The 27,543-nt window shown below is 46.1% G+C and overlaps 1 protein-coding gene across 6 annotated transcripts in view; it reads right to left on the reverse strand.

Annotated features, from left to right (window-relative positions):
- Positions 1-1,309: 1,309 nt before the first annotated feature.
- NRP2 (neuropilin 2) overlaps positions 1,310-27,543 on the reverse strand; it is a 116,344-nt gene continuing 90,110 nt past the window's right edge. For 3 of the 6 annotated variants that reach the window (XM_060623124.3, XM_060623125.3, XM_060623127.3), the window contains exons 16-17: positions 7,192-7,242; positions 1,310-4,616 (exon numbers count right to left, since the gene is read on the reverse strand). In XM_060623124.3, the coding sequence (XP_060479107.1) occupies positions 4,312-4,616; positions 7,192-7,242 (356 nt within the window). In that variant the 3' untranslated portion in view covers positions 1,310-4,311. Of the gene's footprint in view, positions 4,617-7,191; positions 7,243-19,556; positions 23,153-27,543 lie in introns of those variants that run through there. The other 3 variants (XM_060623128.3, XM_060623129.3, XM_060623126.3) reach the window with 2 other exon arrangements.

Raw genomic sequence — 27,543 nt, forward strand, 5'->3', positions numbered from 1 at the left:
GGTTTTAGCTTAAATATTACCTCCTCAGAGGCCTTTTCTGACCACCCAGTTAGTGGGAGTGACCTTAGTGATTTTTTAAAGGGAGTTCTAAAGAGATATATTGTATTAGATTTCAGATTCATTAGATTTCATTATGGTAAGTGTTGTTGACTCTAAAATTAGACAGTTTTATGTAATTACTGCAAATCCTATAACATCAGTAATAAAGAGCCGTGTTTTGCAAATACAAACTCAAGTAACACAAATATTACACCTTCAATGTCTAGTAATTTTCCATCAGAGCCATCGGTTTATTGCTTTTACATAACCAGTCCTTATTCTATGTGTTTGGCTATTTGCTTTCTGTCCCCTTCACTGGAGTGTAAGCTCCAAGAGCTTATAGAATCAGGAAGTACTCAAAAACATTTCCTGAGTAAATGATTGAACCAAATTTCCTTTCCAGGGTGAATACAGCCTCAGGATGGGGGGGTGGCAAATTTGTCTTGTGGAGTCTCCCATTTATGTGTATGTGGGAAGTTCATAGTACAGCTTCTCCCTCCTCCTTCCCTGGGACCGGGTACTGCCTAGAGGTGAACTCAACCTCCTAATTTAGCTTTCCCTGGCCAAAGTCTAGTTTGCTTTGAATCCAATAACCCATCGTTGAAAAGATCCCTGACCATTTTGGGAGGCCAGGCTACTTTGCCTTTCTCTGAGACCAGAGGTTCTTAAACTTGAAAGTGTCCCAGAACCCCCTGGAAGGGCTGTTAAAACACAGGATCCCTAGGCCCTCGTCCCAGAGTGTTTTAGTCAGTAGATCTGGAGTGGAGCCCAAGAATGTACAACTCTGACAAGTTCCCAAGTGATGCTAATCCGCTGGTCCACACTTTGAGGAGCAGTGTCACAGACCTTAAAATCAGCACAGATGTTGACAAGCTAATGTTTGACCAGGAAGAAGCAGAGAAGAGTCAAAAGTTGCAGGGGATTGGCAATATCTTGGGGGTGGGGGTGGGGGTTGACAGGGATCATAGTCTTGGAACTTTACTGGGCAAGCCTTTGAGTTAAAGTAGCCGACCTGTCCAGGTAGCCCATTCCCCATCCCCATCTTTCACTTTATAAAAAGCCAGCCAATCGACCTACTAACTCCATAAGAAGTGTTTAGAAACATTGTCCTAGGAGAATGACCAACCATCCTGGTTTGGCTGGGATTGAGAGGTTTCCAGGGACATAAGATTTTCAGTACTAACACCTGGGGAAGCCTTGGGCAAACTGGGATGCTTTGGTCATGCTCAATCCAAGTCTCTTTGTCTCCGATAAAAAATACGCAGAAAAATATCTCTGGTATAATGTTTATTTAAATAGCAATCTTAAAAAGGCTTTATACAAATCATATAAACACAGTTTGACCTTGTCGTTTATTTTTTACATTGAAGAATCACAGTAAAAGCTCTCAAGTTCCCATGATCTGGCTCAGCCAGCGAATGGTCGAATACCTTTAGCTGCAAACTCTGGAAAAGTTAATCTTCTGTGTGACAGCTTAACCTTTCCCCTTGTGTTCTTGTATTCATGCTCATTCCTCGGACCCTCAACCCTGTCAACTCCCCATCCCCGCCCAAGAGAGAAAGCAACCCTGTGGCCCTGTTGACTGCCTAGTCCGGGAGAGCGTGGAGGTAATGTGTCATTCAGTACAAGGCAAAAAAGGAGATCAATACTGTGAGTTGGGTTTCCCCAAGGGAACGATTCAAGGAGACGGGTCAGCTAGCCTACCTGCAGATAGAGAAAACAAACGCACCAGGGTGCCCCCTGGCCGAGTTAGAATCAGGCCCCACTGTCTTTCTGTCTTAGGACAGCCCAGCCTCCGGTGTTGGTGAGGTATCTACATGCAGCCCCGGATGGCCAGCTTTCCTTTAGCAGGGCCCACCCAGGGCCTCAAACCAGCCAATGGTGAGTATGGTTCCAGGACTGGGAGAGGGATGCAGGTTGGCTTGTGGGTAACTTAGAGGCGAACTGCAGGCCGAAGACAGGGCTGGTCTTTGGGGAACTGTACAATGGCCCGCTGAGCATGAGCGGGCCAGGACCCCCAGGGTAGGCTTTTGAACTTCCCTTCTTCTGCAGGCAACTTCTGGAAATCCCTAGGACTCGCTAGCTTCCTGAACACTGAGCTACGTGGGAAGGTGAAGAGGAGGGTGGGCTAATGAAAAACTTGCTTCTGCTGCATGCCCAGCTCGGGGTGGGGGTGGGGGGGTCCTAAAGCTAAGCCCTTGGGCTTGACAGCTTTACTTTTCACCTCTAACTACCACTGTGCCAACGAGTGCGAGATCAGCGGTGACACTCGGGCCCTAGGTCAAAGTCACAACAACATCACTGAGTCCCACATGACCATTCACATACACAGTAGATACAGAGAACTCAAAGGCTCGCAAAGACACACATATATGAATAAATAGCTGTCGGTTTGGACTCTCCCTCTCTGCATACAAAACACTGTGACATTACCATTTGAACTAGTATTTCTGTAAGTTAACATGTAAGGGAACCAGCCAGTCCCATTCACCCTTTCCCTTTCACCTGGGTAGGAGACAAATGAACTTGTGGGTGACCATAGCAGCAAAAATGGTCTGACAGTTAGTTTACCACTGATAAGCAATGGGCTGGGCATACTGGTGGGGTTTCAAAGGTATTTCCAGCACACAGGCAATCTTTAGGCATTACTACAAAATCAAGATTTGGATCTTGACGCGGACAATCTTATCCTTCACACGGTTTTTCTGATGCCTCCCCTTCTAGAGTAGCTGAGAGTCATCGAGGGCTATGACTGCGCCTCGGGAAGCAGGGCTCAATCCATTAGTAGGATCAGCGGTGAGTTGGGGGAGCTGGCAGTGGGGCCACAGGGGTTAGGGAAGAAGGGATGCCTTACTTAGAGGATACTCACTGATTTCTACATAGAGGGAAAATACAGTTTTCTTCATTGTTTCAAGGCACTTAATAAAAAATACATAAAGTGTGTGTGTGTTTGTGACCTAAGATAGACCTAAGAACATAGGTCTCTCTGGGATTGAAGCAGTGTTGTTAGTGTTTTGGTCCGCAGTCCTTGCATACTTCTGGCTCAAATCAGCTCGCGTACATCCTACCTGCCTCTCCTGAAATGCTGTAAACCCCGAGGAGTAGTCAATGTTTACTAGCCTATAGGAGAGACTGATTCATCAAAACGTCTCTGTACAGTCTGCTTAGCCTTGGCTATGACATGATCACAGAGGTTGGATTTCCTTTTCCCTCTCCACTGTTCTCCTTTCCGTCCAGTGGTCTCCAGTTACATTTCACTGGGGGAAAAACATACTAACAGCCTGTATTTACCACCCCATCTCTGAGAGTATCAAACAATGCTATGCCTTGGGGACGAGACGCCCGACAAATGGGCGCACGTGCGTGTGTGTGTGTGTGTGTGTGTGTATGTTTTAGAAGAGCAAGGAGGAGGGTAAAGAAAAAGTAAAACCACCACCAGAGGCCCCACGAAGTAGCCTCACAGCCACAAATTCTAGGTCTAGATGTAATGAATGGCTCCTAGTCGCAAAGCACGTTAAGGCTTGTCCGCTTCTAACATGGAGGTGCTTCTGTGGATTTCTGACGTGTGAAGTTTCCTTTCTGGTTTGTTTTAAATCGCATATAAGAAAGAGCTATTCATGCTGACCCTAAAATGGCAATTTTCCCCTGGATAAAAAAAGTTAAAGGCAACAACATCCTACTTAAATGCTAGGACTGGAAACGGCAGCTTGTAGGGTTGGCTGGCACGAACCTACACAGCAAATCCCGTAAAGTCGTAAAACGATCAGAGGACAGGATAAGTTGGACGGCTTTTTTTTTTTTTAAGCTTTTTTTTTTTTTTCCTAAAGATGAAAAGTCTGAAAAGACCTTTTGCTTTTCAAGTGTTGATTAGAAAGAGGAAGCAGAGTACCATGACCGCCACTCTGCTTCTATCCTGGAAAAGTCATTCTCCTCTTCTGCCTCTTTGAGTTGCTCACAGACCAAAGAAATAAAATATAATAACAACAAACTCACAAACGAAATAGAACTGTGACCCCCAAAGAGATGCGCTCCCGTCTTAGTCCCAGCAACAACTCAGCCACCGCGCTTCTAGGTGGGTTGTAACCCCCTTCGCAGCTGCATCGCCCTGCCTCCCTCTACTCGTCTGTCTGTTCTGTCCACACCTGCGGTATTCTGGATCGGTTTGATCGAGATTATGGCATTCAGTTTCCAAAGGGGAAAAAAAAAACAACGTAATCTTCACTAGCCCCTCTTGCTGGAATGAAGCGTCAGATGTGATTTGGGTGCAATCCATCATGCCTCGGAGCAGCACTTCTGGTGGTTCATCTTGACCTTGTGCTTGAGGCCGTCGTAGAGCTCAAAGTTGTAGTTCTCCAGCGTGGTGCAGCTGCGGGAGCTCAGCCCTGAGTAGGAGCAGGTGCAGTAGAGCAGGAGCCCCGCACACGTGGCCCCCAGGAGGACGCCCAGGGAGCTCATGGCGATAATGGTGATGAGGATGGGATCCAACGTGTAGAGCCAGCTCTTTTCTTTGTCAGCCGAAGGGGCACCAGACCCTGAGATCGGGGAAGAAGAGTTGCTCCAGTCCACCTCATACTCATCTGTGACACAAAGCATATGAGAATTGTGGGCACTGCCTCTTTCGAGGTGAAGTGACTGACACCCACCCCCCGCCCCAGCCCGGTGTAGAGGTTCTTCAGGGCACAAGGACAAGCAGGGGGACCCTGGAAGTGCACTGGCTGGCGTCAAAGCCCAGCCTCACCAGGTCTTTGCTGTGTGACTTTGGGCAAGTTGCTTAACCTCTCTGCCTGTGTCTTCCCATCTGTAAAACAGGGATACTGTTAAGGCTGCCTTTACTGGGTTGCTAGGAGGATTAAATGAATTAATAATTACATGTAAAGTGCTTGGTGTCCAGCACATAGCTAGTACTAAGTATTTGATATTTAAATAATTTGACTCCGACTAGGTAAGCTCAGATTTTGATGAAAGCTTCAGGGTGCCTTTGGGACACTGGGGTGGTCCCGTGATCTGGGCACGCTTCTTTCTTTGCCTCCTCACCCCCCACGTCCACTTGCTTCAAGTTCAACCAAAGGATAGACAGGCTGAGACTATTTTCACATGACAAGTTTCCCAATTTAGTATTGCTGGCCATCTGAGCAGCAGACTTTTTTCAAGCCACCACACTCACTTGACATACACCTTACCTTACTGTTACGGGTTGAATTGTGTCCCCCATATGTTCATATGTTGAAGTTCTAACCCCTAGTACCTCCGAATGTGACTTTATTTGTAGATGAGGACCTTGAATTTTTTTAAAGTAGGCTTTACACCCCGCGTGGAGCCCAACCCAGGGCTTAAACTCATGGCCCCGAGACCAAGACCTGAGCTGAGATTAAGAGTTGGACGCTTAACCGACTGAGCCACTGAGGCACCCCTGGAGATAAGGTCTTTATAGAAATAATCAACTTTAAATGAGGTCTTTAGGGTGGGCCCTAATCTAATACGGATAGTGTCCTTATAAAAGGGGGAAATTTGGGGGCAGACACAGGTGGGACATTGCCTTGAAAACATGGAGATGACCATCTACAAGCCAGTGAGAAAGGCCTGGAACAGATCCTTCCTTCCCTCATGGTCCTCAGAAGGAACCGGCCCTGCTGACCCCTTGATCTTGGGACTACTAGCCTCCAGAAAGGTGAGAAAATAAATTTCTGTTGTTTAAGACCCCCAGTTTGTGGTACTTTGTTACAGCAGCCCTAGAAGACTAATACACTTATTATTTCCATAGTGTGGCCAAGGCATGACCACATCCACAGCTCATTTTGTAAGATTTCCTAATAATTCCACGAAGAAGACAGGGTACTATTATAATTTTTTAACAGGTGAAGAAACTCAGGGGCACCTAGGTGGCTCAGTTGGTTAAGTGTCCGACTCTTGATCTCAGCGCAGGTCATGATCTCACAATTCATGAAATCGAGCCCCGTGACCAGCTCCATGCTGACAGGCAGTGCCTGCTTGGGATTCTCTCTCTCTCTCTCTCTCTCTCTCTCTCTGCCTCTCCTCCCCACCTCCCATTCTCAAAAAAGAAAAAGAAAAAGAAAAAGAAAAAAGAAAGATGAAGAAACTCAGGTTTTTAAGAAATTAGGTGACCAGATAACTCACTTGAGGTTCCAGACTTAGCAAGCAGTTAAACCAGGAATAGGAATCTGGCTTTCTGTATCCTTATCCCCTGCTCTCTGTACCCATCATAGTGCCTCTTGCTGCTACACCTACTGTGGCCTCTCCTTTTAAGCCAGTTCCACAGCTTTGCCCATAAAAGGAGCGTTAGACGGGGTTTCGCAGGGAGAGTCTGCATTGAGTTAACAAGGTGCTGTTTGGGTTAGTCACTCTGTTTCTATAACTACACTTGAAGTGTTTGATTAAGGTCGGGTTAAAAGCAGCTGTTCTATAAACAGCTCTTCTTAAATGCATCAATCTTGGTCTAAAGTTGTTCTTTGAGAGGAACTGTGGTGATCTCTCTTGCAGATCAACTCTGGCACTCAGAGAAGCCCAGACAGACATGTGCTGCTCTGAGTCGAGGGGAGAAATTATATCTACATGTTTGCTCGGCGGCCCTCGAGTCAGGGCTCTTGCTTTATCCTCTTGAAGTATGTGTATCTGAAGTGGGCTAAATACAAGATGGGCATTGTAGAAAAGAAACCTAAATCTGGCAATGGGCCCCAACTTGGAGTCTTGGATAGTGTGAGAAAGGCTCCCCCCCAAGCCAGGGAACAGGAAACCACAGAAAGCCTAGGAGAATATTCACATTTATACTCATTTACTCAGGTCCTTTTTGGGAAGAGGTCAATGGGTTCAAGCAGCAACACATTTAGAAGAGCCTTGCTTTTACTTCTAAAGGGTTTATCCAGATTTGAAGTCCATCAATGTCGAAAGTTGCCTGAAGTAGGGGACCTGTTTCAGATTAGGCAGAAGGAACTCAATATACTTTCCAAATTTCTAAATTTGACCTTGACAAAGCAATTGATGGTTTCTTCACTGCTCTCTGGATTCTTTTCCCTTCTATTTCTGATTGGTAGTTCTAAATTTTGGCCTTCTCATACCCCAGGCATTATTTTTGTTGACATCTTTATAACCAAACCTGAATTTCATGATGATCTGCTAAATCACAGCAATACTCACCATCAATTTCATCTTCATAGCCCTCTCTTCCATGTATTTCTGGAATGTCTACTATAATGAAAAAGAAAACAAACAAATCAAGTTATAACAAGTTCTATTGCCATGGCTAACAGGCAGAGATGCAGCCTTTCTGAGAGTGACTCCCCAGTACAGTGGGCAGCTAAAGAATCACATCTGCTTCTAGATCATTTAGTATGTACATTATTGGATTCTTTCCCCTTCAAATGATTTGTCTTTATTGCCAACAGCAACCAGAAGAACAGAAACAAAAAAGGTCTTTAGCTCCAAATAACTCCTCACTTGTGTTGTGGTAATGACTGTAGTTCATTGCCATTATAGGTCTGCATTTATCCAAGGCAACTTGGATGGCATGCCCATCATCAGTTGCTACAAATGTGAGGTTTATTTAGTGTAATGGACCCTCCTCATATGCATGCATGTAAGTAGACATATCCTATAAGGGTCTTTCTCCTCTGGCTTTCAAATAAACGTATGGTAATTCAACAAAGTCACATTTCATCATTATATGCTTTCATGTAGAAGTAGGACTGGAAAGAATGTCATAAGGCCTGTCCAGCTCCACGTATCTGTGCTAATATCTCTTGTCTTTCCTTCTCAGTTTACTTTTCCACTGGTTTTCTTTATGGCTTAGAATAGGTCAAACGTGGGCATCTCATCTGACTAGCCCAGGCTTGAAAAGAGCTAAATTAATTTATTGTGGATTTTCTCCAGTATTATCACTGTCTATCCTTTTCTTTTTTTATGATAATTTGGGGGGGTTGGGATGTGGGAAAGACAGTCTCTCTATTCACTATGCTGTCCATCTTACAGAAATCAGAGCCAATGAAAATTACTGGTCTAAAATGGCAAAACATCAACAAAGAGAATCAAATATGTGGTGATTTATCATTTCTTTGTTTCTCACAGGTTAATTATGCCTGCCCTGGCTGTCAGCTCAAGATGGCGTTAGCAAGTGTATGGACATGTTAGGAGTTATATTGAACCCTAAGTCAGGTGCATAACCTTGAGGTCAGCACTATAAACCGATACCCCAAAATTCAGGCTTAAGCAAAACCAAATCCCAAACAGCTAATACTATCAAACAAGAGGAAGAGAAGAACTTCACACTGGCCTGAACTTTCCCTCATCAGCACATCTCAGGGAAGATCTACTTGACCATGACATGAACTGAGGATTGATCTATCACCGCCACACTTGAAATTCAGTCTTTTCCTGGAAGCAGTGATTTTAGTCATGTTAGATAGAAGTCTTCCTCATCCTGGCCAGAGTGCTAAAGCACATTTTGATCCCCCTGGTTGTTAGTAAGGGATGCAACAAAACAACTTGCCAGGACCCCACTTGAAAGGATCAATGCCATGTGGCACTAATTTGCCATAAATCCAGCCTGTTTCTGGCATGTTTATAGCACAGCAACTGGCACCTGCAGGTCACAACAGCTTCCCCACCTCAATGCCCATCCCCTGCATTATTCTCCAGGACCCTACAATCCAGGCTGTTTCCTTGGAATCAAGATGTGACTATGAATCAACAAGAGGCAGGAGGTGTCTGTCATAGGGATCAAACTGAGCTTGTGAAAGTCAATCTGGAGATTTTTTTTTAACCTTGTGAAAAAACAAACAAACAAACAAACATGGAAGAAAAGCATCACATTTCCATCCACTAATCGTTTTGATGGGATGCTCATATGTCTTAACACCTTCACGGTTAAGAGATGCAGAACATTGGATAAGAATATGCGAATCAGCCTAGTACAAAAACTGTGGGGCTCTTGCCAGTGACTTTTGGGCCAAATCCTGTTCTTGCTTTTAGGGATTTGGTCTCTGCCAAGGATGTGACAGATTCTTGGAGGCTAGAATGCCATTTTGCTCCATCTCACACCCTCAGGGAAGAACTCTTAGGACACTATTGACCGTGGCTGGAAAGGAGTAGATGTGCCATTGATCTTAAAGGAAAAGGGGTAAAAGGATGGTAATGAGTGTGAGTACATTTTGTCCCAGGAGATCACAGCCTCTTGCCTCTGGAGGTGGAGGACTGGATGAGATGACCTCCCAAGAATTGGTCCATTTCTAAGGTTCTATGTAATTGATTGCTTAGATGGGCCGAGATTTCTGCACCTGGTGAATCAAAGGCTACCTAAGGTGAAGAAGAACACTTTAGAGGCTTGACTTGGCTTTTTGTGTAATCACTGCTCCCAGGAGTTTGGGTGAGTGGGAAGGGTCAACAAAAGGATAAGTTAATCAACATTTTCAAAAGCGCATCTGTTCATCAAGGCTTAAAGAAAGAATGGCACACTAGGGAAAACCCAAATAAAGGGAACATTTGTACAAAAAAGCAATTTGCTTTGAGAGCAATTTTCTCTAGTCCCCTTGTTAATATTCTTGATATCTGTGATTAAGAGCTTTCTTTCTTAAAAGCCCCATTGCTCTTCATGGGCCGCCTTCCTTTTCTGTTAAGCCCAATAGGTAAACCTCACCTTGTTTCCTCAGGATGCTGGTAGGAAGGAGTGTGGCTCTCCCACCAGGTGCCTGTAGTTCTAGCAAGACAAGGCAAGGGCGGAAGGGAGGGAGAAATGATGAGCTCGAGGCACAGAGTAGAGGTAGCACCTCCCTGATAGCAAAAGATAGCACAAGCATGTAGGGACCAGGGACTCTGAACCGAATTGAATTTCTCTTTTTTTGTCATGAGGACAAACTTGGAGAAGACCTTCCAGGATCCTGGTTTAGTGAGTGGGTGTGTCTATGACTAATGGACGGACAAGGGCGAGTGGAATGGGCCACACCTCTAGGATCACACAGATCTGGAAAGGATCTTACCACCCACATGACTTCCACTTTCACCCTTTGTGCTCACATGACCTTATTTCCTCCGGGGCCCTGTATGGACTCAGTCTCAGCCAGTTTGACTCCAAAGCCTGAATTCTGACTCTTCAGTACTGTGTGAGGGCCAGAGGTGACCTCTCACCTCCACCCAGGTCTGCCTCCAAGTTCTCTGGGTATAGGCAGGACACTGCATCTATCAGCGTATAATTACTACCTTATTCTAACAGTAAAAACAGGCCTGCCTTGTCTCGGATCCTAGTTGACTGGATATACGCTCTCTGGCTCTTTGCCTGCATCGCTCTCCAGACACTTTGATGGGAACTCAGGAGGACTTCTCATGAATGGGAAAATACGGTCTGAAATTTGAAGCTCATGTTTTCTGTGATAGGCGTGACTCAGGGGGGAAGGCTGATTTGCCTTCTTCTTCCAAGGGTAGTCTTCATTACCCAACCAGTCAACCAATCCTCACTTATGAAAGAGGTTTACAAAGTGCCCAGGAGCCACACTGGGTTTTTGGAAAAATGAAGATGGATGGGACCAGGTGTCTACAGTCAAGGCCCCTCAGCATGGTTGGGAAGCAAAGACTTGTCCATGACAAAACAGTATAAAAGAACGTGGGGGCTTGTAGACAGGACGCTAAATGCTGCTGGCATCCAGGGTAAGGATTGGGCACATGAAGCCAGGCCACTGCCAGGAAGGAAAGCATTTGAGTGGGGAGGAGGGTGCTTCAGAAGAGAGGCTGCTGCACTGTGGCGGTTGGTGAGTTCGAGCTCCTTTATCCGTTTGATGGACAGGAATGGCTTCGAACGTGGCACCTGAGCCTTTTTACTCATATACTGATCCCTTGGTTTTTGGCTTGAATTCGCTTTTGTCTGCTCCATCAAGGAATTCAAAGAGATGGCCAGGCCTGGCCATGTATCTTCCACCTGGATTTCCCTACATGAGAGTCAGGTTTCTGCGCCTCTCCTCCACCAGCTGCTGTGAACCAGCACAGTGAAAGGAAGAAGTAAACTCATGAAGGACCGGAACGGAGTTTACTAGAGTTTAAGTAATCAAGTGAGCAGACTCACTACTACTTAAAAAGCAAACAACCTAATTCAACAAAACCTGGTTATTTTCATATTGTCATCAAAGCCTCAGGCTGCAAAGTCCAGTTTCCCCAGGAATCCTTTCCCTTAGCACCGTCAAGAGGTCGGTGAGGTACACAGTGGAGAGTGATTCAAAGTCTTAGTCCATCTCCTATAGTCCTGATTTTTCAGGGCAAGAGGCCCAGAGGGGCTAGTTATTAAAACACTCACTGACTGTTCCAGAACTCCTTCCACCCTAGAAGAGTCACGTATTTTCAAGTGTCTTTGTCAGTAAATTGCAACACTATGGCACAAAAGGTTAACGGCCATACCCAGTCATAAACCGAACCTACTCTAAGGAGCTATGTTTTGCCCTGTGGGGTCTGGAACACTGCCTGGTGGTGTCAGACCACACATGTTATGCAGGAGAAACACCCCCAGACACTCAACGTGCAGCTGGGGGATTCCCCACCGAGCATGATTTACGTCTCAAAGAGGAATGCTCTCTCCCAGTCTTGGCTTCCCATTCTCTCCTTCCCCACCTTACATGCACCTGCCTGTGCGCACGCACCCCCCCTTTATCTATCTTCCTCTCTCCTTCATTTTCTTCCATTTTTTTCCCCTCTTAAATTAAGATCCTTTGGTGTTAAACTGCTTTTCTGCAATTACTCTTAGAAAAATTTCGACCTTCCCTTTCACCACTACTGCTATGCTGTGGTCTACCGCGAGTGTATCAGCGCGGGTGTTGTTCTATTTACTTTCTGCATCGTAAAAGGAGCTTCACAAGACTGCTGGGAAGTGAAAAGCCTGCCCCAAACCACTGGCTACTTTCAGATAAATCATTGAGGACAGTCCATTCCCGGGCTATTTGCATGGAGATCATCTCAGGACACCAAAATACACTGGTTTTCTTTGAAAAGTCCCTTCCACGTGAACTCTGAGCAGTGGAGTAAGAAGCCTGGTTGAAGCTGATGACAGATTTGTGAGCCAGAGGGTGTAGCAGAGACCCTCTAGGAACCGTGTAGTGTCCGCCCTGCTCTCTGTCTGAAGGAAAGGAGCATGGGATTTGGAGGAGCACTGCACTGGGAACAGGTTGCCTACTTCTCACCTGAGCTCCGCTATCCACTGCGGGTATGAGAGTCTGGGTGAGTCATTGACCCTTTGAGTCTCAGTTTGCTCCTCTGAAAGTAACCACTCATGTTCTTCCCTGCTCTAGTCTTCTATGTCTTACGGGAAGAAAATGAGAAAGGTCTGAGGGCCCTTCTGATGAGGGCACTCTCAAGAGGCTGCTGGTTGAGGTAGACAAGGTGACTCCCATAGAAAAGAACCCCACTCTGCTCACCACTCCAGTCTTCACCCCAGGTCTGTTTTCTCCTAGGTTGTTGCTCCCTGAAGACAGCCGCCTTAAGGTGTGTGTGCAAAGAGAAGACCACGAAACAGACAGGTAAAGGGAAGCTGTGAGATCCCATGTTTCCAATACTGGTTCATTTGCCTTAGAAATCAGCCCTGCGAACTGGTAATTTAAAAAGTGGTGGGTAAATTGTGCCCCGAGTTTTAAACTTCCACCTTAATGGAAGCCAGGCTGATAAAACCAACCTTAACGTGGCCACTTAACCCACCAAAGTGCAACCGGCCTTCAAAGCAAGGATTGAAGAGTCTCTTACACCCAGAAAATCATTGAAATCATTCATTTTCACAGGCACAGGTGTCACCGCTTCTATTTTAAAGAGAATGAAATTGAAGAAGGAGGGTAGAAAAATGCAGTAAGTCATTGAACAAATCAGTGCTAAGGCGAGTAAGCCACATTTTCGACACCTAGTTTGGGGCTGTGATTTATGTGGGATAAGCTCTTGGCTACTTAGAACCCTTGCTGAATTTGATTCCAAGTTCTTGAAACCCCTGAGCCAGCTAAATCACCGGACTGTTCAGATGGGAGTAGTCTTTAGAAAATTCTCTCAGCCATTTCGTTTTGATCCCAGCAGGAGATGTAACCCTGAGACTGAAATAAATGAGAAATAACGAAGGACTAGGAGATATTTCTTGGCCTTTTGCAGTGTTTAATTCAGTTTAACATTTAGTTTTGGCTGAGGGCCCCCCCCCCCCGCCCCACCCCACCACCTTAATTTCCCTAATTCAGTTTGTTCATCCCCAGTTGCTACAGGAGCCAAAAGTTCAGATGTTGATGAAAGCTATGCCAAGCTCCTCCATTAGAGAGTCAGGGTACTTGAGAGCCATTTATCCCTTGCTGGGTTTGGCTTGAGTTGAGAAACACCACCAGAAGATCCTTTATCATGGGTTTTTATCTCTTGGGCTTATAGCCAAATATATGCAAAGTCATGGAAAAAAATATTTTTTGGAGTTTTCAAATGGTTTCGAGCTGGAAAGCACAGGTTTGAGATATCTGGAGTCTGAACTTGAATTTAGCCATTATTTCCTATTATTTTTAGTTGAATAACTAGATGGAAACACTAAAAAGGGTTGGAAATACCAACTGCAAATGAGAAAGCTGTGAAATGACCTAATAATATTTTCAAGTGTGGAGGCGGATGAGCAGCTGAGGCCAGAATGGCTCCACTGAGCCCCAACGATGATGTGAAAATAAGAAAAACGCAGCCAGAGAAATATTTAGCTATAAAGATGGGATTCAGAACTGTGCAGGTTGGAAACACCCAGCAATGATGATGGAGGAACATTCTGGAATCTCTCCTCCACCCTAGGTCTTTGAAAAATCAGAGATTTTCTTCATAAGTACCAGTAGATATGTCAACAACAAGAAATAGATACGTGAACAAAAAGAAATTCTTCTTTTGTTGGCTACCTTCTCAGAGTATGAAGGTGCGAAAACCCTAAAATTTCAGGGAAATTCTCACATGTTCACATTTCAGAGAGCTCGCCCAGCGGGCTTTGACATTTCTTCTCTCCTCCAATCCTGATACTCGGGAAGTGTGCATGATGGGAACACCACTCAGGTGGAGTAGTTTCCTACCTCTTGGGTGAGTGAAAGAATGGCGTCAAAGAAACAAAACCACATTCGCTTCCACTGTGAAAAAGAGATGTCTTGTCAAAGCCTCCCCTCATATTCTGTAAGGCCCTGAAAAAATGCCCTATGTAGCTCACCAAGTAAGCTTGCTCTACTTAAAAGGTGGGCTCTACTTCAGAACACAAGAATGAACAACACTGTGGTAAGAGGTTCGGGGTTCCAAAAAGGAACCTGTCTCTACCCACTCAAGAGGTGATTTTCCCCAGAAGCTTGCTGTTATCCCAGGACTGTAATTATAACATAAGAGAATAATTTGGTCTCTAGTAAGAACACAACTACTTGGAGGAAAGTAACCAATTGAGCTTTCGTTTGAGGGAATCCGCCCCCCCCCCAACTTCTCTGGGAAAGAGTTTGATGAAGGGGTGGGGGTGGGGAGCAAGTATGAGAATGACAGAGGAGAGGAGAAGGGGCCACTAGGAGAGGGGGTTGGTGCAGAAAGGGGAGGCTGGAAGTTGAAGACGAACGATATCTGGCACAAAGGCAGAGGGGTGGAGACAGGTCCTCCTTGGGGAAAGAGGAGGCGATGGAGGCCCCGTGGCGAATTGCAGAGCGAGACAGAGGACGGCGTCGTGGGTCTGGACTTCCTATGAACGCCATTATTGAGCTTACACCCTCGGTCTGCAGTTGGCCGAGGCTAATGAGGTGCTCTGGGTGGCTGCTTTTACCATCCATGTCGGCCCCCGCCTCGGTCCTAAGGCCCATCTTCCCGCCTCAGTGCCAACTGTTGGGAACTGCCCAGGAGAAGCGACAGGGAAGTCCACGCGGGCCTCCTTCTCCCAGCCCCTCGGTGGCGGTAAGGAAACACAAAGGGACGAAATCGTTCTTTCACAGACTGTGCTAAAAGGCAGCCTCAGTAACTAGCAGGCTGGCTGAGAATAGGACTTCGGTCAAGGCCTCCTCCAGCTCAAAGCTTTCTCTGCACTGCCATCATTACTGGAGCCGGCCGCTCTCTGGCAAGTCAGAGAACTCTAGTCCAGGGCCCGTGTTAATGAGTCCTGCTGCCCGACGACGAACGCTCTACTGCCGAAAGCCAAGACTTGGTATGCTACCACTCCGGTTCTGGATCAGTGCCCTCGCTTAGGGGTATGTTAGTTCATGATCTCTAAAGAGTTCAGTTTTGCACAATTACACACAGAAGACAAAACAAGGCGTGTGCGTGTGCGCGCGTGTGTGGGTGTGTTTGCAGTGACATATTCGAGCTCATCCATATGTCATGCTCATGCTGCTTTCTTTCCTGAACTTCCCCCCAATTATCCACCTGAACCCCATGCCCAAGAGGCAGAAGTCCTGGGTTTTTGGCAGGGTGGAGAAAAAAGCCCACAAAGCCCACAAATGGCGGTAGACACTGTCCGTTACGCTCGGAGTCCAACTCCCATTACCAAGATCCCTTTGTCTTAGTGCACAGTAGAAGTCAGAGGAGCGCTCTTGGAGGAAAAGATGTTTTGACCAAACAGGCCCATTGGCTTCTCTTCCACTCGCCACTCCTTGCTGGAGCCACTTGGGGCCGGCAGCTTTGCCTACGCACACACACACCTCCCACTAGAAAACAACCTCGCCTCCTGGTCACTTTTCTTGGGTCCCAGCAGCCCTGGACCTCCTCGGAAGAAAGCCCGACGCCACCTTTTGGCCCGGAAAGCCTGCTGTCCTGGGGACCGAGGTGGGCGCTTTGGTCCTAAGGCCCCAAGGATTGGAGACTTTCTGTCGACACGTGGGCCCTCCTCGTGGCTGCCGGAATATTTTAGTCTGCAGCACAATACTGTGCACTGACCTTAAAGGATGTTTTTTACATGAATTTTTTAGTAGGAAACATAAATAAATAACAGCAAGGCACAGTGCAGTCATTCTTTGAGGAAACCAAGTGGAACTCATTAATCATGGAGAACAGGGCTCTGCCTACAGAACCCAGGGATGGAATTAACCCCTGTACCACAGCTGCCACAGCTCTGGTGAGCTGCCACTTACAGTCAGGCCACATTCGCCACAAATTGACAGTTAAAAAAAAAAAAAAGTCCCTGCAATTAAAATTCCCTTCAGCTAAAACTATATAAAGTCTTCTCTTACAAGCGCTCCACCCACTCCAGGAGAGAGAGATAGACCCAGAGATTACGTGGCCTGTGGCGATGTGGGAGGGGATAGAATCCAGGACGTCCACTAGTTTGTGACTCTCTCAAATGGGGACAGGTTCACTGTAAAAGGTTAACCTCAGCCACTTGAAGCATCTGGTAAAATGAATCGAGGCACACCATTTGGCCGACTCGTTCTATCGCAGAGAAACATGTGCGCAAAGATGCAGCCTCAAAGATGTTCATTGCAGTATTGTTTATAACAGAAAAAAAAAAGCGGAATTAAACGCAACCTGAATGCCCACCAGTAGGGGAGCAGTTAATAAACTAGGGTACAATATGGAATGCGATGCAAGAGCTAAACACAATGGGGTAATCTGGCAGTGGGTACTGTCAAGATTTTGTGAAACGAAAAGGAGAAAGTTGTCCGACAACGGAGCAAATGTTGTGATACCATTTATGCAAACAAAACCGAATCCAACCAAACAGATCACATAACCGGACACAGACATACAGGTTTGTAAAGGTCTAAAACAAGGCCTGGAAATATATACCTCAAGCTGTTTCTCGTGATTACTCTCTTTGGGGAAGAGAGTGGGACTGGTTAGCAATGAAATGGACTTCTGCTTCTTCTGTATTACGTACACATTTCCAGGATGTCGTTGTGTATAACTTGTAAGTTAAAAAAAAAAAAAAAAGCGAGAGAAACATCCAGCCAGTTATTATCCTAAAATTTCCCCCAACAACCTCTTTCAGGATCACTGACCACTCTGGTCCTAAGCCTCCAGAACAAGACGTTTGCCCCCTTCCGCCCCCAGGGTGACGCTAGAATGTCAGTTGCTGATTTTTCAAACAGCCTTTCCTATTTCTTGGTGCAGTGCCTGTGGGCATTTAGTCTTTTTGGGCTCTTGGAGGTCGGTGACGGCAAAGCCTAAGGACAATTAGAGTAGAATGATTCTGGGTCTTCTGCCCACTGGGCTGTGGGGGGAAGGAGGAATGGTTTCTGCTGGCTGCCCGCAAGCACCTAGATTCTCCATTGAGCCACACTATGCTAAAAGGGGTTTTGTTCCTTGGCCATTCTTCACATCTTGCGTCTCTACTGCGCTTAGGTCTGGGGCCAAACGGACTCCTCCACACGGTTACTGCAAGTGTATTCTGGCTGAGGCATGTGGCCTGACGCCTTTTGAGGGTGTAGGTTCCTGATTATATCTAACCTCTAGACATACTCCAGTGCACCTGATCTATGTCAGGCTTAATTAAGTCGCACACTATTCTTAGATTTTATTTACATAAGGCGATTCTTTGCTGACTCTAAGACCATCAGCTGGTGTTCCTCTCTCCCCTCCTTTTTCTCTGGTTGGATTGGTTTTGTGTTTTCTTTGGGCCATCACCGAAGGGGACGAAAGGCAAAGGACAGCTGGCAGAGCCCCAGTGATGTGCACAATTAAAGAGCGAAAGCAAGCCGCACCTACACCTTGGCTCAGATGTGTAGCCCACAACATGGACAAACCACAACTTAAAAATGAAGCTCTTTTCACCAAAGATTACAGAAAGGCCACAATGTTTGTGCAAAACAACTGCAAAGTCAGTGAAGAGGGGTGATGGACGCAGACGCTGTGCCGCAGCAGATCGGCTGGGCTTGGGTTATCTGGGCTGGGAGGGTGGTGTCTTGCTTCAACAGCAAGAACACACATTTAAACCATCATAAAGGGCCAGGTGGGAGCCAAGGAAGACACACGGGGCCTTGACATCTGGTATTTATGATCCATGGAAACACAATGTCTGTAACATTTATGCTTGGGCTCGTTCTGAAATACCACACTGATAACAGTGCTGCACTTGATGCCTAAGATTAGAGTCCTAACAGTCGTTGCCCTTTTGGGGAAGAGAGAATGCTTCTAGAATTAGCCCTGGGACTAGAACCAAAGCAGGAAGAGCAACGATGAAATTCTCAACCATGGCTCTAAAAACAGGAACGCTAATGAAGCATAAGTGATGGCTGGTTTAATTTAGTCTGGCAAATTTGGCCCCAGGCCAGCTCAGGGAAGTGTTGACTGAGCCTGGGTATTTGCCTGAAATAAATACTTTTGAGAGGCTTTCATTTTATCCTTTACTAATGGGAACAAATGGCTTTAAGGAAAGCCAAAGATCATTTACACAAAATGGGTAATTATACTTGTCATTAGAGGCACAAACAATGCTCTCATCATGGACATTCTACTCTATTCTCTGGCATAGGACAGTGACATCTATACTGAGCCATCTGTACTAACAGAGTTTCCTGTAGGATCTGAAAACCAAATCCTATTTCCTTTTAGCACCCCTTAGGTTTTACGGATGTAAAAAGTATTCCTTCCTGGATCTGGGTTTAGAGGGGAAAAGTAGGACTCTGGTGGAAATAGTCTCTCTGGACAGTCCCTTTTCTTAGAACCTTTAAGGATGGTTCTTGGACCCCTGAGGAAGTCTCCTGGGCTGATGGAATGCTCTTAATACACCCCAGGAATAGGGGGTGGTGGAAAATCCTTCCCCAACTTCTTCTTGACCACCATTTCACTGCCACGTTGTACTGCCTACGTTTCCCTGCCAATCCCCCACTGATAGAAATATTTTATGTATTTGATATAACTAATCACTAATGACCCAAACGGGAGAACCAAAGAAAAATATGTGTCCACAAGATCTGGCTTTTAGGGTAAGTTTCCCCAAGCCTCTCTCGAAGTTTTTATGGAATATTCCTTTTATAAACTTCTCTAGCTGGACAGTTCCAGGTACATAGTCATCGTAGAATTATCTTCATTACTTGCTCCAAAATGAAGTCTGGAATATTTTGGAGCCTTGAACACGCCATAAGTTCCCATTTTGTCTGGGAAAGTGCTCATAAAGAGATCAATGTCCCCATGGAAGAAATGATTTGGTAGGCGAGGGGCATCATGTCGCCGCTTCTTCTCCAAAGGAAGCTATCTGTCTCTGTAGAGCCAAGTACATGATTCAACTCCACTGGTCCCATTCCCCCTGGGGCCCCTGAAAGGCAGAGTCCAATCTCCAGGGATTTGCCATCAAGAGAAATTTTGTGGAATCACACTGAGCAATTTAGCACTTAGCAACTTTTGCAAAATCCCACACCAATCATAAAAGTTGGCTCAGCTGCACAAATTGGATAAAACTCCTAACAAGCAGTAATAAAAATAAAAGAAGAAAAAACTGGCATCCAGCCTCAAGGAGAAAACCCACCTACCTCCCACAGCAATGCCCTGTAGCTCAGAAGGCAGTGGTCAAACTTTGGAAACATCAATTTGTTCAAAGCCTACATTTCAACTTTGTTCTCATAGGCAAACAGGAAAAAAAAACCCAGATGTTTGTATAAAAATATCATCATTTTATTACATTCCACACAATACATTTTCAAATAGTTTCCAATGTCCACAAGTTATTTAGACACACAGGCAACTGAGCAATGCAAGAGATGTCACAGTTATAGGAAGAGGGATAAGAATAGGAAGTAAAAATCTTTAAGTTTTCTTGTTTTGTTGTTTTTCTTTGGTAATTATCGATTATTTTAGGTGTTTGCTTGCCTGCTATTTTTAGTTTAAAGACAAGATCTTTTTAAAGATGGGGTATCAACGTCAGAAATATTACTGGATTTCCTATCCTATTCTGGCTTTAATCCCAAAACTGTGGGGTGAGGGAAAAGACAATTTCACTTTATTTTCAGGGTCCTGTTTTGTCAATGGCAATGCTATAATTTTTTTTTCTTTTTTCTGCCTTCACCAGCAATTAGGGGAGAGCAATTGTTAGAATAATATCAAGGAAGGGATTTTTTTTTTTTTTAAACCCCAGAGATAAGGGTTGCCCTCCTGGAGCTGTTAATATGAAACCTCTACTAAGGCAAAAACTTTACCAGCCCGAGCTAGACCTTCAATTCTTCATTCATTCATTCATTCATTTATATTTTAGTAGTTGCTATCACCTTTTTGTCTTCTGAGAAGCAACTCTAAACACATGCATGCATGCATTCACCTGTCCAGTCTATTTTTCTTAGAAGAGAGTGATCCTTCCCTCCCTCCATGAAATACAGAATTTTGCTTTCTAAAGCTGCAAAGCATGATTTTATAGAACAGCTGCCCTTTTAGCATAGTACCTAGATAATACTATGAAAGTTGCTGGGCCAGAGGGGGAGAGAGAGAGAGAGAGAGAGAGAGAGAAGGAGAAAGTGTGACATCCCCAGCTGAAGTTCATCATGGGATTCACAAAGATTTGAGCAGTCTCATATTCTCAACTATGGCATGTACATAAAGATGATGCCACATGGGGCACCAGATAAAGACACAGCAAATGCACAAAGTTGTTGTCATCTTCTTGTAAAGAAGGGAAATCCTCAAGGGTAGATAGTAAGTAACTCAGACAGTTGATACACTGGCTGGATTTTCCAGGTGTAATTTCCCGACACCATACCTCCACGGGGTGCCTACGGGGATGTCAATCATTTCGAGGGAATGCCTGGCCCCAAATGCACAGCTGGATGTGGACACCTGAGATAAAAAGCTCGTAGTGACTGGCATGGAATTCATCACACGGTATGTTGGGCTTGTGCCCCTCCTCCCTCTCGCAGCTTTGTTTTCCATCTTCAGCTGGGGTAGGACACTTGAAATCTCAAGGTAGCTCATGCTCTAGCCTTTCATCTTTTCTTTTCTTGGCAGAGCTTCTGTGGTTGAGCCAGAGTAGCTCTTTGAAATAGAATAAGAGTGGGAGAGCACCTTTCTTTCAGAAGGATGAAACAAACCAGATGCGAAAGTGAGCGTGTGTTGGAGGGACCTGCGAATATATTCTGAAAGAATGCTAAAAGTCTCTCTCTCCCAAGCAGCCAAAAAAAAAAAAAAATTAATATTTTGTTCTCAGAAGGTACCTGGAGGCTTTCAGCCCAGGCAACCATCTTTGGAGAGAATCTCACACTTCCCTGGTGGATTCCTAGCAGGAAGTGGAGAAATCAACACCCCCAAGGCTGAGCCCCAAGTCACTGAGCGTCTCGTTAAAATACGCATTTTCTATCAATGAAATTGACTTCATTATTGAATCTATCCTTTGTATAATATCATTAGGCAATTTATCTCTAACATCCCTCTCCCTGCGTTGCTTAGAGAGGACACACGGGCAGCAACAGATTTATCTTCATTATACCCTCTCCTGATGCAGCAACATCTGGAAATGCCAGGCCAGCCTAAGAAGGTGTATTTGCCAGATGCTATGAATGCTTTAAGGGGTAGCATTTTAAGGGTTGGCAGTTGACATTTAAAAAAAATGGTTACTTCTGAATAGCCTCAGAATATTTAAATAAGTCAGGTGAACAGTCTTATGTTTTAGTGGCTATAGATTCAGGCACACATTAATACCACAAAAGGAAACGATCCCTTCCCCCCATATTTTACAAATGCTATTACAATGACCAATAGAATACCAAAGATTACAATTTTTAAGCTTCTTACTCAACTCCATCCCAAGTCGGGCACAGTAAACCCCCCAAGTGAGGAGACTTTGAAAAGACCACATTCAGTCCTCCCTGCTCCTCCCTTCTCTCCTCCACCTCTCGCTCCCACCTTAAACAGGCTACTGCTTTTCCTAAGCCAGTCTCAGACTTGTTATTCTTTATGACGTATTCCAAGATTGGACTTAACTGATAAAAGCTACACATTCATTACGAGCTTCCCTTTCATAAGGCAACACGAGACAGATTTGCTTCAGGGCCGGAAGTAGAGATGATTCTGCACGCACCCAATGGCTGCCATCTTGCTACTTCCAAGACTCCAGGAGACATGACAAGGGGTCATGTCTGAATGCACTGGGGGAACTTTCCTCTTGGGTCAGGTGGATCGGGAATGGGATAGGGATGGGAGGGGCCACATTTCATTTCATGCGGCCTCGAGTTTTTTTTGGGTACCTGGAGATGACAGTGGTAGCCAACAGAAACCCAGCCAGAGCTAGATAAGGCAACAAAAAGCTTCAATCTCTTCTCCAAGTAAACAAAACTAGTACAGCATATTATTTTTTTTGGAGAATGTACCCCCGGAGAAGTAACACAAGGGTTAAAGGGGGTCCTCTCTCAACACATCCACACACACTACCCCCCACCCCCACAATGAACCAGTCTCTCTCTCACGTCCACACACACACACACACACATACACACACACCCGACACAGAGCGATTCACACGCACATGTATATACTATGTACAAACACACAGATCCAGGTTTCCTCTCCGGTCTCCTGGCAGACTGCCCACCGGGAGGAGGTATGGGATAAGGCAAGGGGAAGAAACAGGGAACCAGTCTCTGAAAGAAAACCAGCTGAGCCTTCAGTTGTGAAGTGCTGAGGGGCGTATCTCTTCTCATATTCCAAGATGCAGCATTAGAGGTGGGGGTGGTTGGTTTGGAATCAACAAAGGATAAAAACAAACCAAGAGAGAGAGAACCCAAGGACAATGGTCAGGATGAATAAAAGCACACAGGGTTTGGGCCCCCGGGGGGAGAGAGAGAGAGAGAGAGAGAGAGGAGAGACAGACAGAGATGTCTTGAGAGTCCACACAGAGACTAGGCGAGGAGAAAAAAGTGCAAAATCGAGGCAACGTGTTGGTAGTCTTTCTCGTTTGTTTTGGGTGCCGTCCTTGGCTTCGGCCCTCAGCAGTGCGAGCCGCGGTCTTGCTCTAGTTTAATGGTTAGGGTGGGCTCCACCGCCAGAGGGGCCCCGTTGGTGTAGTGGGAGGTTTTGTAGGTGATGGAGTGATCGGTCTTCTTGGCCGCATAGCGGAACCGGTGGTAGTGGAGCACCAGGGCCAGCGCGACGGAGACGAGCACCAGCACGGCGCCCCCGGCGGCCATTACGTAATACCAGTAGGCTGGGATGGGCTGCACGGGCACCGTGTCCACTGTGGGCTCGGTCCCTGGTAGGAGGGTGCCCCCTGGTGGAGAGACATAGAAGAGTGTTGCTAGGCTGAGAGCATGCAGACTACTCCAAAAATTAATTAAAAAAAAAGAAAAAGGAAAACACATACATGCTTTGGAGCGGATAGGGAAGGGGCAGGGGAATAAGATGGTACTGAGTACTTCGCTCGTGACAAGCACTGTTAAACGACTGACATCATTTCCTACTCGCAACCTGATGAGATAGGCACTGTCGGGCCCATTTCACAGATGGAGGTCTAAACAGAGGCTCAGAGAGGTTAAGTGACGGGGGTTATACAGCAAGTGATGGTAAATATGGGATTCAACCAAGAGCTGTATGATTACAAGGCTCTTTCCTTCTTTCTGTTAAACCGCAGTTACCCTACCGTAGACAGAAGCGTCATAATTCACACACGTACGGACACTCACGGATGCGCACAAGCAAGTAAATGATGCTGGAACGACTTCCGGGATTCGGGCAGGCTGATTCTCGGAAGGGGTGAAAATAGAGTATTTGGTCCGGTTGGCCAGCATTCGTAAACAAATGTATTAATTAGGCTGGCTAGACTTAAAGGTGAATTCCACTTTGGCTTGCCAAGGCTTCCATGCCCATCGAAATCAGCCTGGTCTTGTCTAGACAGGCCGGTTATCACTGTCAAGCCATGACTAACGCATCTTCATTTTTTTTTTTTTTTTTAATTGGATGGAGGATTTCGAAAGCTGATTGGAAAGACGTTGCAACAGAAAAAAAAAATGTGGGCACACATGATATGGGTATGTTAAGAGAGAGAGTGAGTAAGTGAGAGCCAAGGGAGGGAGATCATTCTTAATCTCAGAAAAGACAGAGGAGGGAAAGAGAAGCTAGCAGAGGATTTCGAAGGCAACCACATTCGCTGGCCAGCCTCTGGTTGCCATGGAGATGATATAGCAGATTTAAGCCCAGGGAAACTCTGGGGAAAGACTGGCCGGAGTCCCACTTGATGCAAAACAGTGCTACAACTTGATTCTCCCAAAGATTTACATCAGATGAGAATCTGGCCCAGAATGGGACTAGGAGCTTTGGAGCTTGCCAAAACCAGACATGATCTTTACTTCTGAAAAATGATGTATGCTTAACCTATGAAAGCTTCCATCCCTAGCTGCTTCCATCAAGTGGTGGTGGCCAGAAAGACCCATCCTCTCTGTCCCTGGGATCCCTCAGGGGGACGCACGGCTGGGAGGGGCCGCTGCCTTCTTCATCCATCCTTGGTCCTACACTGTGGGTGCATCTCTACTCAAGATGTAGCCAGGGTGCATTTAGATTTTCATGCCCCCCCTGCCCCCCCCCCCCACCCCCACGAGGCTTGGAGACCCTCAAGTGGAAGAAGTCCCTCTCCTGTTGATGTCTCCCTCAGGGGATGGACAAAGAAAGCGCTCCACAAATGCTCTTGACTGAAGGGCTTCTGAGGTGAAGCCTCCTATCTGTGGGTCAGTGTTGGCCAACTCCTCAGCCTGAACACCACAACGCCTCTCTTTGATTTGGGGAATAGCTGGGGGGTGGGTCAGACCTTCTGATGTGTCTCAGAAGTGGAAGCAAAATGAGAGCATTTTGCTGGAACTATCTTCTAGAGCCTGTCCACCTGCCCAGCCTTTAATCACTGGTTCCTCTAGTTTTAGGGATCCCCTTCTGCTAAAGTGCAGGGTTTGTTGGTGCCTCTTGGGCCACCAGGAGGGTGCAGTATCGGAAGAGCTTTGACAAGGATGTGTCACACAGCATATACACTGGCAGCCACGTCCAGAGCCCCACCGTCCCCGTTCTATCTCGTCCCCTTCGTTATCACCTCCTCTATTTTCCTTTATTCCCAAATCACTTGTCTTTTAATAATTTCATTTCTGTAGCTGAGAAAGCTCTTTATCTCCCTCTCCCCCTTCTGCCTCCCCTCCCTTTCCCTCTCTCTCTCTCTCTCTCTCTGTCAATCTTTGTGACCATATTGAAAATTACGCATAGAAACGGAAAGAGAAAGCAAGGCGCTGAAAACAGCTCCTTGAAAATGGCCAGCTTTTGAGTCACAGTGAACTGGTGGCAACTCATTATTCAGGTCACTAAGAGTATCTGCTGCCTGGCAACCACCCTGCCGTTGGATTTTCATGTGGGCTCAGAAGAATGCACGAGAAGCAACAAAGTGCATGGGGACGGGCTGAAGTTCCCCAGTGCCAACCCCCTCTTCCCAAAGGGCATCCTTGGGTTTGCTTCTGATTTCGATTTGGTGCCACAGTGAGAGCCCTCCTCTAATGAGAAGAAAGGAAGGTGATACATCTACAGGGATTCACTCCCCATCTGAAGCACCTGATCATACACCACAAAGGGAGCAGCACAAATTTTTGTCAAGCCAAAAATGGTCACAACTGCTCACATTCCCTCCAAACCACATAGTTTCAGTTCAAAGGCTTGCTTTCCTTCAGTCAAAATGCTGGTTTTCAACATTAAATAACCCCCCCCCCCCCCCCCAGAGCTCAGAGTGCTAGGGCTGGGCCTCAGTGCTACTTCTGAAGTGTTTCTTGTGATAGAGACAACATTGGGCCACGGCGGGGAGGATGTCAGGGCCCAGAAGAAGGGGAGGTGGCAATACACGGGTTACACGTTCAGAGTCACAGCAAGACCCCTGGTCTCAGAGTTCTGTTCCGCTTTGGAAGACACACTCCACTTTAGGTATGAGACCCCTTCCCCTTTCCTACCAATGCTCCCCTCCCCCCAAGTTATCAACATGAAGAAAATTTTCGTGACAAAAGCCATCTTATGGACAGTGAAGGACAGTACGTCAGCTCCTCAAACATTTTCCTTGGACATTTGTTTTGAGAAATGAGGAAGCATGCTATGTGAGTTTGTGCTTTTAATATGAAGGGAGTTAGAAAAGAGAGGATCCACCTACCAATTCTTCTCTCCTCCCCCCACAGGCAATTTTGGGTGACGCACAGTTGGGGCCAGAGTTTCTCAGAACATTCTCCAGCTAAAGAGACTTAACTCCCACAGACAGGTGGATTGCTGGTTTGGAATCTGGCTTTGTGGCAGCCTTCAGGGGCTATATACTAAGGCTCTGGTTTGCCAGACAGAGAAAAGAAAGGTGATAGATCAACAGGGGTTACATGCCCTTCCAAAGAGCCTTCCCAGACAATAGCAGCAATCCAATGGATGTCAGAGGGATGGATGGATGGATGGATGGATGGATGAACAAATGGATGAGAGAATGTATTTGAAACAACATCCAGAGTCCCTGGAAAACATTGACGACCCACTGGTACTTCACATAACAGTTATTCTTGGAAAGTGCTAGCAATTTTGCTGGCTCATATTGTGCCTCTTAGGTGAAGTTGCACAAAAGGTACCCCCCCTCAGATAGATGTCACCTGCACCAGGTGCCCAGGTTTGTGAGTGCCTCTGTTTTGGCCCCACTTATCCCCTCAGTCATATGGGGTGGCTGGGCCATTGCTTTGTAACAAAGGAGCCTGGGCTGGTTCCCCGATATGGGAGAAAGAGGGTGGGTAAGACCTCAGCCTTGTCTAGAGCTAGCAATGTGCTGGACTGGAATGTTCCTTTTGATTGCAGTAACGTCTATCACTTATTCACATCCCTCCTCCCCCCCCCCCTTTTTTTACCCAATTGGAAAATGCCTTCAACTCTTGAACTATTTTTCTTTAATTACCATCCTCTAATTCTCCACAAAGTTTTCTCATTGTGTGAGATAATGAGAAACAGATATTTAAATAGTCAATAATTTCAAGTGTATTTGCAAGGTTGAGCAGGCTTCCATCTGTAAAAGTTCTGGGCCCCCTGGAGAAAGGGGCAATGCAAAGCCATAAGAATTTGAATTCTGGCAAACCATAAATTCTAAGAAGCCATGCATAGGAGGAGACTGAGGGAAAAGAAGACACCCAGGTAGTGCTCCTTCCATTCCTCTCGTGCACACAGGGTCACTGAATTAATAAACCCCTGGGAAATGTGGCCATAACAACAGCTACAACGAGCGGTCACTTTCCATGGGAAGGGTATTGGGCGACAGGCTTCGCACGAATCACCCTGTTTGCTCCTCGTGACCCTCAGACGGGAGACCCGAGAATCTGAGAGGATGAGTGATTTCCTCCTGGTTTTACCTGGAGGAACATTGAGGAAGAGGGCAGCGCAGCACAAAGCAAAACCCTAGCGATGGCTTGGAGCCCTCAGGAAGCCGTTGGAAAGTAGCAGCGTCAGGACCAGAAGCACGTGCACCCAATCCCCAGCCTGTGCCAGGGCCCCGGGGTCGGATGACCGCTCTGGCCCGCTGCCCAGTTTTGTCCATTCTGGAACACAGCCACCCTCTTCACATATTGCTTACGGCTGCTTCTGTGCTACAGCGGCAGAGCTGAGTACTTGCGACCCAGAGTCTTATAAAGC

The sequence above is a fragment of the Panthera onca genome, chromosome C1, assembly GCF_046562875.1.
Source record: "Panthera onca isolate mPanOnc1 chromosome C1, mPanOnc1 haplotype 2, whole genome shotgun sequence".
NCBI classification, from domain to species: domain Eukaryota; kingdom Metazoa; phylum Chordata; class Mammalia; order Carnivora; family Felidae; genus Panthera; species Panthera onca.